Consider the following 12,601-nt stretch of genomic DNA (forward strand, 5'->3'; position numbering starts at 1 on the left):
CAGTTCTGGACAGGGTAAGTCCTGTAGCTTGGAACATTTTCCCATCAAGTTTCAATGAGTCAGAAAATCCATGATCCTTTCTGTTGTTTTGTCTGTGTGTGAGGGGGTGTTGTTTTTTTGTTTTTTGGCTTTTTTTTCCAAGACAGGGCTCTGCCTCTGTAGACCAGGCTGGCCTTGAACTCACAGAGATCTACCTGCCTCTGCCTCCTGAGTGCTGGGATTAAAGGTATGCAACCATCACCGCACAGTCACCATTCTCTTTTATTATCTTTGGAATCTTAATGTGTATCATCTCCCACTGCATGGAAACAGAAGCTCAAGCTTTCCAGGTTCATAGTTGGAAAGACAAACTGGGGCTCGCATGACAGATGCCCTTACCCAAGATAAAATGAATTAGGAATTCAGTTGAGACGTCTTAATCTGCCCTGAGACACGTAATATGCCCTGCTCAGTAGCACCTGTCTCAGGCTGCAGCCAAAATGCGGGTTTGAGTTGACCCCTTACAGAGTGTTTTTTCTCTAAGACTTCTCTCTGGACCTTTGACCTGTCACTTTTTCCTGGATCATTTTAAAAGTAACACAAATGATGACTTGTCTCATATAGGACATAAATCCCTTGAGCTCTGGACAGGAGAGAAAGTGCAGCTGTTAAAGAGGACTCCCGGGTTTGATTCCCAGCATTGTTGTGTATCATTCTCCTCAAAGATGAAAACAGAATTCTATCCTGCAGTGGACATAAGTTGGGAGCATAGCCCCCAGCCTCTTGCATCCATCCCAACCCCCAAGCCTGAGAGTTGTATTGGCCTGGACTCCAAATCCCAGCATGGCAGGTCCTGACCCCTCCCACAGGGTATTTAAGTGAGCTCCCAAAGTGATCTCTCAGAGGTTAAGAGCACTCCTCAGCAATCACATAGTGGCTCACTACGTTCTGTAATGAGATCTGGTGCCCTCTTCCAGTGTGCAGGTATACAAGCAGATAGAACACTGTATACATAACAATTAAATCTTTTTTTAAAAAAAGTTTGCCACAAATGTCTGCTTTTTAAGGGTAGCGTGGAATGGGGCAGGAAACGGGGACTTTATCTCCTGACTTTTGGAAAAATTTGTCAAAATTTAGCTATTACATGTAAGTTAGTAGGCATGCCAATCTTTCCCTTTTCCTCTTGACCCTAATTAGTCTTGCTAATTAGCTAAAAGGCTAAAACAGCTTTTCAGTCTCTATTGTGCTGAGATCCATGAAACTTTTTTTTAAATTCTGATACAGCGTCTCAAATAGCCTACACTGTCCACCAATTTGTTGCAAAACTAAAAATTACTTTCAGCTTTTGATCTGTCTCTGCCATCTGAGGACTGGGTTTGCAGGTCCATGAGTACTGGGCTGCTGGTTGGGGACTGATTAGCTCATACTAGGCAATCAGTCTACCAGCTCCAGTCCTGACCTGGAGTTCGCTAAGACTAAGTAAGATGAGCCTTAAAGAAGTGAAACAAGCCAAGGTGTCTGTCTCACACAGTTTATTTAACAATAGGTAATAAGAAATCAAATTTAACAGTCTATACAGTGATCCAAAGTTTATATTTATAAGTAATCAACTTTAATTGCATGATTTACAACAGTTGAGGGTTTTGCTTTCTATTTTCAAGTTTTAGAGAAAATGTATGTGTGGGGGCAGAGTAAGGAAGAAAGCAAGCGAAGAAACCTCGGACATTTCCCTGTTAAAATCACCCCACTGGAGTCGTTTCTTACCCTCTTTTTAAATTTTTTCCTTTGTTAGATGTAAAAATAACAAAAAAAAAATCTCTCAAGAAACAGAACCACAATATTATAATACATCAATTTGGCAGCTGCCCCTGTATATTTTGAAAAAAGTCATTTTTCTCTACATGTACAAATTATCTTAATACTTGAAGTTTTACGCTCAGACTTATGGAATAGAAAATCTTCCGGAGCACAAAAGTTGACTTGAGGGGTGGAAGGAGGGTCTTTTTTTCTTAAATGTTTTTAAAAGAATGAACATCTTTGCACCCAGAGAAAAAAATTGGTATTTTAATATATTTATATATATTTTATATATATATATATATATAATATGTAATTTTAAGTAACATTAACCCCTTTTGTCCTCTGGTTTTAGAAATGTTCTTTTTTTAAATTCTTCCATAAAGTGAGGAAAATAGGGAAAAAATGTCAACCATCTGCACCAGTAAATAATAACTATTAATATTACATATTTTCATTAATTTAAAAAAAATAATAAAACCTATTGGAGGTGCAAGGCAGGAGCATATGGTTGGCTTCAGGCCTCAGTCGCCTCCCAGTGCACACTTGAACCACACACACAAGGGGAGAAAAACGGCTGGGTTGACCAGCCATAACAAAAATATATTCTTTGTAATCTATCATCCCTCAGGCTCATCTGGCATGTTTGCTTAAACCACACACGGCTACTGCACAGTTTTTACATGTTCCAAGGAAAATTGTCTTTTAGGCTAAGAAAGATTCAAAAAAATTGTTTTCAGTACAAAAAGTCTTGTTAAGAGAAAATAATTTTTTTGCTCCCAAAATACTACAAGGTGTCTCTAGTGTATGTCTAGTGTACTCTGTGAGAGGTTTGAATTCAAGTCTGCATTATCGGTGCTCAGTCCCAGGTCCGTGGCGCTTGCACCGTGGAGGTTTGCCATGCCTGGATTGGTAGCGAGCTGTGAAAGCATTGAATTCTGGTCTGGGCTGGCAAAATGCCCTTGTTCCATGGGGTTGGCAGCCTGGGCAGCTACCAGCCCAGGATGTGGGGAACTGGTCTGTGGAGAAACATGGTGTGGAGAAGGCTGAGGCTGCATCCTCGGAGATGGGCTGGAATGAGGGGGCTGAGACTGTGGTCGCGGAGAAGGAACAGGCTGGGGAGAACGCACTTGATTGGAGAGAGAATTAGGGATCTGCTGACCTTGCAGGTGTGGGGACTGTGCCTGATTTGGGAGCATATGCTGCTGTGGACTCATTGGGTTGGGCTGAGCAGGAGATCCCATCTGTTGCTGAAGAAGTCTCTGCTGATATGCCTGCAGACTGGCTCCTGCCTCTGCCCCCAAAGCCTGGGGGAGCTGGCCCATCTGTCCCAGGTTCCCTTGCTGCATCTGTTGTATGTGATGCTGCATCCGTTGCTGCTGTTGTTGCTGTTGCTGCTGGGGTGGGTAACCAATTCCTTGGGACTGCTGGAACTGGTTGTGGTTGGCCATTCCAGGGCCAATTCCTGGCCCTGCTCCCTGCTGTTGCATCATCTGACGTCTTAAGATGTCTCGGAACTGGGAAGGCATGGTGTTGTGATTCATGTTCATTTGCTGAGCTTGAGGACTCATTCCTCCCATGGGTGGCTGGAGCTGCTGCTGGGGCTGCTGCTGGGGCAGGCCAGCTCTCTGGACACCTACCTGCATAGGATTCATACTCTGCAAGGCTGGGTTAGAATGAACACCTTGCTGACCAGGCATGGTAGGTGGCTGCAGCCCTGGCTGTCCCTGAGGCATGCCAGGCTGTCCAGGGAGAGGTTGTGAATTAGAGTTGGCATACTTGGCAGCCCGCTGCTTGATAAATGCAGCCAACAGTTGGGGGTTGGCGTGAAGGATACTAAGCACCTGTTGCTGCTGTAAGGGAGAACTGGGAGACCTGAGAGTCCGCAAAAGGTTTTGTAAGGCTTGTTGAGACACAGTGCCTGGTTTGAGAGGGTTCACACCTACTTGCCCCAATCCTGGCTGTTGAGGCATGTTCAACGGCTGACCATGCTGGGCCACTGACATCATGGCAGGCCTCGGCATCCCTGACTGCATCTGCTGTGGCTGAGAAATTCCTCCTTGGGCCCAAGGTGACTGCTGTTGCATTCCTGTGGGACCCATTCCTGGCTCCAAATGCCCACCAGGACCTCTGGCCATAGGAGGCGGGTTCATACCCATAGGGGTCATGGGTGTCATCTGGGGCATCTGGTGCTGGATTGGCCTTTGGAAAATTTGTACATGAGCCATCTGTCGTTGTGTCTCTGCTGCCCTCTGAATCTGCATTGCCATTTCTACTGCTGCAGGTGGAGGTCCTGGAAGGGAGGGTTGGGCAGTCTGAGGTGGGGTTGGTGGGGTCACCTGGCCTGCTGCCTTACCCTGGGACACAGGACCAGTAGTTTGAGTCCTGGGCAAGTAGGGTGGCATGTTGTTGGGAGGCGTGGGCTGAGGTTGAGAAGTGGGTTGGGGCTGGGGTGTCTGTGGGGTGGCTGGCTGTTGGCCAGTAGGTGTGGTTGGCGTAGCAGGAGTTGGGGACGGCAGACCCTGCTGCTGCCCCGCCACACCAGTCCGTTGCATGCTGGCCATCCTCCTGCGGAGCATCTGAGCCTGCTGGAGCCGGTGCTGCAGCTGTTGCTGCCGGAGCTTTTGCTTGATGTTGAGGCAGAATGGTACCGGACATTTGTTCTCCTGGCAGTGCTTGGCATGGTAGCAGCAGAGGGCAATAAGCTGTTTGCAGATGGGGCATCCACCATTAGTTTTCCGTTTACAGCCTTTGGTGTGCTGCACGACCCTCTTCATCTTCTGGCAGGAAGGCAGAGAACAGTTGGCATTGCGGCACTGGCACGCATGTACCAGAGACTGTATGCAGCGTTGGATGCTCAGGCGGCGAGAATCTCCTGGGCTCTGTGTGGCTGCTGCTTGCTGGTTGTTGCTCTCATCATCCAAGCCAAGACCTAGTTTCTCCATTTTGTGGTCGTGGTTTTTAGTGTTATAACAGGTGATACACAGGTCATAATCCTGGAGGGGAAAAAATAAGATGAAGGACAACTCTGCAAGACTGAAATAATCAAAATCATATTTTTGCTTGAGCTAGAAAAGCTCCTTTTATAAAAAGATAAAAATCACTGGGCAGTGGCAGCACACTTCCACTGCCTTCCACACGCGGGAGGCAGTTCTCTGTAAGTTCAAGGCCAGCCTGGTCTACAAGAGCTAGTTCCAGGAAAACCAAAAAAGATAAAATCATTCTCTTCAGCCCTGTCACTTCCCACAAGGGCAGGTGCTTTTACCACATATCACAACTCAGACAATGGGGACCAATGTGTCCTGCCTTGTCCTTCCCACAAAATAGCACCTACCTCACACACAGTGCAATGCCAGCGAGTCTCAACATGGTGCTTGCACTCGTTGCAGGTGTAGACAAATCGATCTTGACTCTGTGTATGGAGTTCCACCAGCATGCACATGGTAGACCACTGGGCTCTTCGGAGTGAAGAGAATTCCAGGTGTTTATCCCTTGCTAGGGTGAGGAATGCATCTCTACCATCCATCAAGTCACAAGGGATGAGAGGGTCAGGATCAACAATGGGAGGCAGGGAGTTGGGTGCAGGACAAGCGATGAGGCGGATTACAAAGAAGACCTGCCAAGAGACAAGCTCATTGTGACTCTGGAACTACAATACCACTGCAGCAAAAAGGCACCAGAGAGGACCATAGCAGAAGAGTGGGTTCAGGGGTTAACTAACAGTCATACTTCCCCTATCCCTGTTCACTGAGACTTGAGTATAATATAGAATCTAAAACTCAAGCCAGACGGTGAAGGCACATGCCTTTATTCCCAGAACTCAGGAGGCAGAGGCAGGTGGATCTCTGAGTTTAGAGGTCAGCTTGGTCTACAAAGAATTACAGGATAGCCTGGGCACAGAGAAACCATATCTCAAAATACAAACAAAAACCAAACCAAAAGAACCCTTAAAGCTAATATTCTGTTATTTCATTTCAGTATTATCTTCAAAATAGGAACGGTCTAGGGCTGTGTGTAGTTGACATGGACAGACCTTCAGTCCCAGCACTCTGAAGTCAGAATCAGGTGCTTTCTGTGAGTTTGACACACTCTGGTCTACAAAATTAGAACAAGCCAGCCTGGGATGGCTCAGCTGTTAAAGGCTAGGCTCACAACCAAAAATAACAAAACAAAACAAACAATAGACTAGCTCAGGGACAGCACACATATAGTGAATAGTATACCTTAAGATGTGGTCTGTGGTTTAACCTGAATCTAACTACAGAAAAGCATCCACTCAAATCTTAATGGAGATGGTCTGCAAGGCCCTGCCCTGTACTAACCAACAAAAACGCCCATGGCATGAAAAAAAGGCTGAGACCACTGTGTAGACATGGCAACTCAACACAATTAAAATCAGTTTGGATGTTTTTCTTAGAAGGTACTTGCTAAAGTACAGAGAACAAATAGAAAATGGCACAGAAAGTTTATACAAAGCTTTTTAAGTTATCAATTTAAAATATTTATGTGCATCAGTACTTTGCCTGAATGTATGTCGGATGAACCACTACTAGAGTGCCTTATACCCAGGGTCACAAGATGAACCGCCATGCCTCACCCTGTCCTCTACTATAGGCTAGTTCTGGAGAGACTGAAAGTCTGTATACGATAGCATAAAGACCTACACTATACTACAACAGGCATTTTTGCTTCTGTTATCCTACTGCAAGGCCAAGTCATGAACTTGTAATGCACACCCACAGCCTGAGATTCTAGCTTCTAAGATTAGACAGTGTAAATCAAATCAGTTACCATTAGTTAGCTTTTTCAGATAGTACTTTACCCTCGAAATTGGTTCAGGCTATTAGGAGTATATTCTGATAGTGGCATCCACTAGAACGCAGTGGCATGGCTGAAGGGATGGATATCACCCAAGCAGTTAAAACTTTCTGTTTTACAACCAAAGTCTATACACATACTCTTTTCATCCCAGTCACCCCTCATGTCATTTCTGCCCTCCTCATTTTCAGTAACCTAGAATTCTCATTACAGTGTCAGTTGGGGTGGGCACTCACCTGCCACACACACCCCTTTACCCTGAAGGCTGACTCTCACCTCTTTATGCTTTTCCATGGTGGCATACAGTTTCTGAGACAGGTCATTAGACACATTGGGCATACCAGGTTTCTTCTTATTGCCCCTACTCAGGCTGCTTTTGTTTTTGCTGGTTTTCTTGTTATTCTTCTTCTTAGCATTTTTGCTGTCTCCTTTTGTTACCTGTACGGCAGCACAAAGAACAAATGAAAATGTTAGGTTGCTAGGATGGATCTGGAAATAAGATTGAAGGTATAAAAGACTTTCCTTTCAAACAGGATATTACACTCTTATTTCTCTAGAAGCATATTGTCCCCTCCTTTTTAATCAGGTTCTTTTTTAACCCACAAGCTACTTAATGCTTAAATATTCTTTTATTTATTTAGCTGTAAGGGTGCTTATGTCACATGTGTGTAGGCACTCTCAGAGGTTCTTTGAATCCAAAACTGGAGTTTAAGACAGTTATGAGCTTCCTGGGTTGGATGCAAGGAACAGAACAGAACTGGGATCCTCTGCAAGAGCAGCAAGTATTCTTGAATATTGAGTCACCTCTCCCAATTACCTCCTTCCTGGTAAAGACCCCAAAGCTTCATGAAATGAAAGCTTGTAAACTTTATCTAGAAAACTCCTATTTTGATACCAGCATTGACGCATGCCTTTAATCCCAGGACATGGGAGGCAGAGGCAGGCAGTTGAGTTTAGTGAACCATGAAAGCCATGAAGCATGGAAGAGGGAATCAGCAAGCAGGCTTTGGTTTCCCCTTTTACCCACAATCTATCAATGAATTGAACCAAAGGTTAAAGCATTTTTGGAGAGTGGGACAGTGGTGTCGTGGTCTTTTAATACTAGCACTTGGTGGGGTGGGGGGGCCAAAATCTGGTAGACTGAAAGAAATTTAAAAAGAAAACAGATTTGTGTCATCAAGTTCAGCTGAGTCTTAAACTGACCCTCCGTCTCTACCTCCCAAATACTGAGATCACTGCTGTGCTTGGCTTAAGAGTCTTTTGTTTTGATTTTTGATGCTAGAGACTGAACTTTATCTAGGGCCCTTGCATGTATCTGTGTTTATGTGTGAGAACCACAACACACAGATGTGGAGGTAAGAGAGCAATATATGGGAGGCAGAACTCTGTTTCTGTTTCAACCGTGTGGGTCCAAGGAGTGAACTCAGGGCTAAGTGGCTAAAGGCCTTTACTCAGAGCCATCTTACCTGTCCAAGCATTTTTTTTTTCGACATGGTTTCGCTATGTAGAACTCAGAAATATCTTCCTGTCTCTACCTCTTGAATGTGAAATGAAAAGTTGTGTGTCACCACGCCCAGTCAGCTCTGACTTAAATACCAGAGAGGATGCAGTCTACAAAGCTTATACCAGTCATAATTTGGCCAGTAAAGATATTTTTGCTATATACTTTTTCAAGAGCTTCAGCACCTAGGATACTACTAGTTAGAATTACAATGACCCTTTGTTCTGAGATAGGGTCTACTATTCAGCCAAGGTAGGCCTTGAATTATGTGATCAAGGCTGACTTTGCATTCCCTGAGAGCTGAGAGTAAGATGTGTGCAGAAAACTAAGTTGAAAGTATAAAGCCCTAGACAAGCAGTGGTAGCACACGCCTTTCATCACAACACTCTGGAGGCAGAGAACTCTGAGTTCAAGGAGAGCCAGGGCTACTAAAAAGATTGTCTTGAACACAAACAAAAACAGTGTAGACTCCTTTCTGTATTATCAGATTACCAAGGTAAACACTTCAGAGAGAAAAAGCCCTTACGTCAGTACTCTCGTTGCTGGTGTTCTCTTCCCGTTTTCTCTCTTCCTCTTCCTGTTCAAGTTCTTTAATGCTTTCTTCCAGAACATTGGGCCAAAAATCACCTTCAAAATAGGGTAACTCTTTTGCACTTGTTAATCGATCTTCAGTAGCTTGTTTTAAAATATCCTGTTTAAAACAAAAACAAAAAACCCAAGTAATTACAATTAGAAATTCCTAAGCTCTTTCTTCTTTCTTATAAATTATTCATTACATATACACAGTGTTCTGTTTACACGTATGCTTGTACACTCTAAGAGGAAACCAGACCTCATTTTAGATGGTTGATAGCCAGCATGTGGTTGCTGGGAAATTGAACTCAGGACCTCTGGAAGAACAGCTTTTATTGTACAACAAAAATGACAAAGTTCTCTAGGGAATATGCCAGACAAACAATGAGAACATATTTTAAATTGTACCAATATACTTCCCTCTTTGAGACAGGATCTTACTATGTACCACTGGCTGGCCCGGACTTCAATAAGTAGAACAGACTGGCCTCGAACTCAGAGGTCCACCTGCCTCAGTCTCTTAAGTGCTGGGATTAAGGGCATACATCACTATGCTGAGTTCTTTACTTTTTTTCCCCCCAGTTCTTTTAGAGACAAGGTATCACTATACAGTCCAGGATGGCTGGAATACACTATAAAGATGAGCCTGGCACATGCCTTTAATCCCAGCACTAGGGAGGTAAAGACAGGCAGATCTCTTGTGAGTTCGAGCCCAGCCTGGTCTACAAGAGGCGGTTTCACGACAGGCTCCAAAGTTACACAGAAATACTGTCTCAAAGAAAGGGGAAAAAAGGACACACACACACACACACACACACACACTTCAATGAAATAAAAATAAATTAATAAATTAGCATAATTATAGCAATTACATGTTATAAGTCGGAACAGAAGACCTGTCAGGACAGAAAATAGCAAGAATACATTTCCAAGTTCAAACTGACCTTATAGTCATGGACAATACGTTCTGATACAGCCTTGTCAAGCATTTTTTTGTACCATTCCTGTAGGCGCTTGGGCTTTGGGATCTTCTGATCAGGAGGGTGACAATGGAAGATATAGTCATCCCCTTCACTTGGTGGACATGCCCAAATATGCCCTGTTGTATATCTAAAAACATGAAGATATGGAATATCATGACAAATTATATCAAGAAGATAGCATTTGTGCTAGAGAAAGCTATAAGTAGTCGATGCTATAGGTACATACCACTGCACACAGGCAGCCGACACATTTTAAACCACAGGGTAAAACACAGAAATGCTTATTTTCTCAAGAAGACCAAAGCCCAGATACAAATTCTTAGGCCAGAAGTAGACTAACCTAAGCAATAACAGTCCTCGTACTACCTACTTGATGTAGGTGGGCCTTCTGTTATGTGTTATTTTCATTGGTTAATAAAGAGACTGCCTTGGCCCTTTGATAGGACAGAAAATTAGGTAGGCGGAGTAAACAGAACAGAATGCTGGGAAGAGGGCAATGAGGCAGACGCCATGGAGCCAGCCACCAGGTCAGACATGCTGAATCTTTTTCGGTAAGCCACCACCTTGTGGTGCTACACTGATTATTAGAAATGGGTTAATCAAGATGTGAGAGTTAGCCAGTAACTAACTCTACAGATAATGGGCCAGGCAGTGTTTAAATGAATACAATTTGTGTGTTGTTATTTTCCGGGCTAAGCTAGCTGTGCAGGAGCCGGGTGGGACGAAAAGCAGGCCTTCCCGCAGCTCCTCACTACACCTACTTGTTTTGAAAGACCAAGGAGGAGTGCTGTGAATTTCATTTAAAGAGGCTGACTTAGTTCTGAATCCTAAAATCTGTACTTTAAGATTAAAAGACAACTATATGGCAAAGGAACAGGAACCCCATCATAACAGAAATTACATGCAAGGTAAACTGCTAGGAGTAATCTCCTATGAGTAACATGGTAGTCTCTTAGGATATATGTACCTTCAGATCTTAACTTATGAATGAACTTGAACTTCCAAGCTTCAAGCCTCCCATGTGCTGAAACTGTAAGTGCAAACCATCACATTCAACTTTTTTCCAGTCTTTACACCGAAGTACAAAAGGATCAAGGGAAATGTTCATCTTCATAAGTATATCAACAACTTTTTCCCCCACAATTTTATTTATGTACATTGGTGTGAGAGTGTCAGATCTCCTAGAACTGTTGTGAGCTACCACATGGGTGTTGAAAAATGAACCCAGGTCCTCTGGAAGAGCAGCCAATGCTCTTGGAAACTCTTGAGCCATCTCTCCAGCCAATATCAATAACTTATAATGCAAACTGTAAGTTAAACACAATGGTTTAACTCAACAGAATGGAACTAAATGATTAGTGAAGTAGGTTACAGGTAACATCATACTCATATCAGGGATCTAACAAGGCATAGCTTCACTATATCACAACAAACATGAGAAAGCCAAATACATACTTACACATTTCCACATTATTTTTAAAAGATAGTAATTATTAATATGCTTACCCCAATTTCTTGACATATTCTAAATATCCAATTAGAATTTCATGATAGACTGCAGTCCGCAAGCATTTAGGACGGAAGAAATGAACACTATCGAGGTAAGATATGTATACTCTCCTATATTAAAAACAGGGAGAGAAAAATTTCTATCACATATTAAGGTATTATTTACATGGCTAAAAACATCTACTTCCTTTCCTGTGCTGACTGTTATTTGTAAATTATCATAGGAAAATTAGAGATTGCGGCTGTGTGGGGAACCAGACTTGGCAATGGCTTCCATGTAATTTTTACCTGGTACAGGCTATACATATCAAGTTTCTATCCAGTGTGCTTTTGTATTAGTTATAGTATGAATCCAATTTCCCTGCCATTCCCTGCCCAACAAAAAGAGAGGTTGGTCATAGTAAGTCAGTCCTACCTTTGGTTGGGTGGGGGGCAGTCAGAGCCATACTCTTGAACATGCATGCCAAAGAAACATAAGTCAACACCATCGATTTCTTCAAAGGCAAAAAGGGCCTTAGTTCGGTATGGAAAAGATTCTGCCATCTCTCCACTATCTACAAACCTACACATATTAGATTGAAAGAAAACCACAAATTATTCAGGTGGAAATTATCAACAGTAACTGAGAATGCACAACTGTAGCTCTTCGAGAGAAGAAATGAAAATTATTAAACACCTTGCTTTCATGCCTGGTTTCACCTCCACAGTTTTGTCAGAAGCATGAACAACCCTAACAGTGACCTCTCCTGATTCAGGATGATTTTGTCGCCTTAGGAAGTCATTCACTCGATTTTCCAGAAAGGTACCAAGTCTGGTAGGTGGCAATCCTAGGAATATAAAAGTTAAAAGTTACCAAGGTGTAGCCCTGGGCTCAATTCCAAGTATTAAAGAGTAGAAAGAAAGTTACCATGGTTTAAACTTTTACTGTCAATTTTCAGGTCCAGATACAAATCTGATGTATTGATTTGTTTGTTTTTCTATTCATTTTTGTAGCCCTAACTGCACTCACTCTCTAGACCAGGTTGGCCTCAAACTCAGATGATCTGCTGGCCTCTGCCTCAGGAGTGTGGGGTTAAAGGCGTATACCACCACCACACAGACTGTATTTGATTTATAATACCGTAAGGTAACTCTGATATCCTATCCCTCTGCACAAAGGCTTATATAATAATTACCTCTACAGTGCCAAAGGAGGGAAACTGAATACTCCTGCGACAATAACTTTAGTCAATCACTTTACACTGGGCCCACACTGTGACATGTTCCAGGACAAGAATAAATACAAGGGAAAAGGGGGGGGGGGATTATTAACCAAAGTTCCTTTTAAAAGGTTTTTGTACTTCAAGACAGGGTTTCTCTATGTAACAGCCCAGGGTGTCTTAGAACTCGCTCTATAGACCAGGTTGGTCTCGAACTCAAAGAGATCTGCCTGCCTCTGTCT

General features: G+C 43.2%; 1 protein-coding gene across 1 annotated transcript in view; it reads right to left on the reverse strand.

The window, feature by feature from the left end:
• Positions 1 to 1,494: 1,494 nt before the first annotated feature.
• The window catches only part of LOC125413364 (histone acetyltransferase p300), a 67,701-nt gene continuing 56,594 nt past the window's right edge, over positions 1,495 to 12,601 (reverse strand). Inside the window, exons 24-31 of the mRNA XM_048454701.3 lie at positions 11,837 to 11,987; positions 11,576 to 11,722; positions 11,158 to 11,271; positions 9,613 to 9,778; positions 8,622 to 8,786; positions 6,871 to 7,032; positions 5,111 to 5,392; positions 1,495 to 4,772 (exon numbers count right to left, since the gene is read on the reverse strand). Coding sequence (XP_048310658.1) covers positions 2,577 to 4,772; positions 5,111 to 5,392; positions 6,871 to 7,032; positions 8,622 to 8,786; positions 9,613 to 9,778; positions 11,158 to 11,271; positions 11,576 to 11,722; positions 11,837 to 11,987 — 3,383 coding nt within the window. The 3' untranslated portion in view covers positions 1,495 to 2,576. The remainder of the gene's footprint in view (positions 4,773 to 5,110; positions 5,393 to 6,870; positions 7,033 to 8,621; positions 8,787 to 9,612; positions 9,779 to 11,157; positions 11,272 to 11,575; positions 11,723 to 11,836; positions 11,988 to 12,601) is intronic.

Source organism: Myodes glareolus, chromosome 19, assembly GCF_982192425.1.
Source record: "Myodes glareolus chromosome 19, mMyoGla1.1, whole genome shotgun sequence".
NCBI lineage: Eukaryota > Metazoa > Chordata > Mammalia > Rodentia > Cricetidae > Myodes > Myodes glareolus.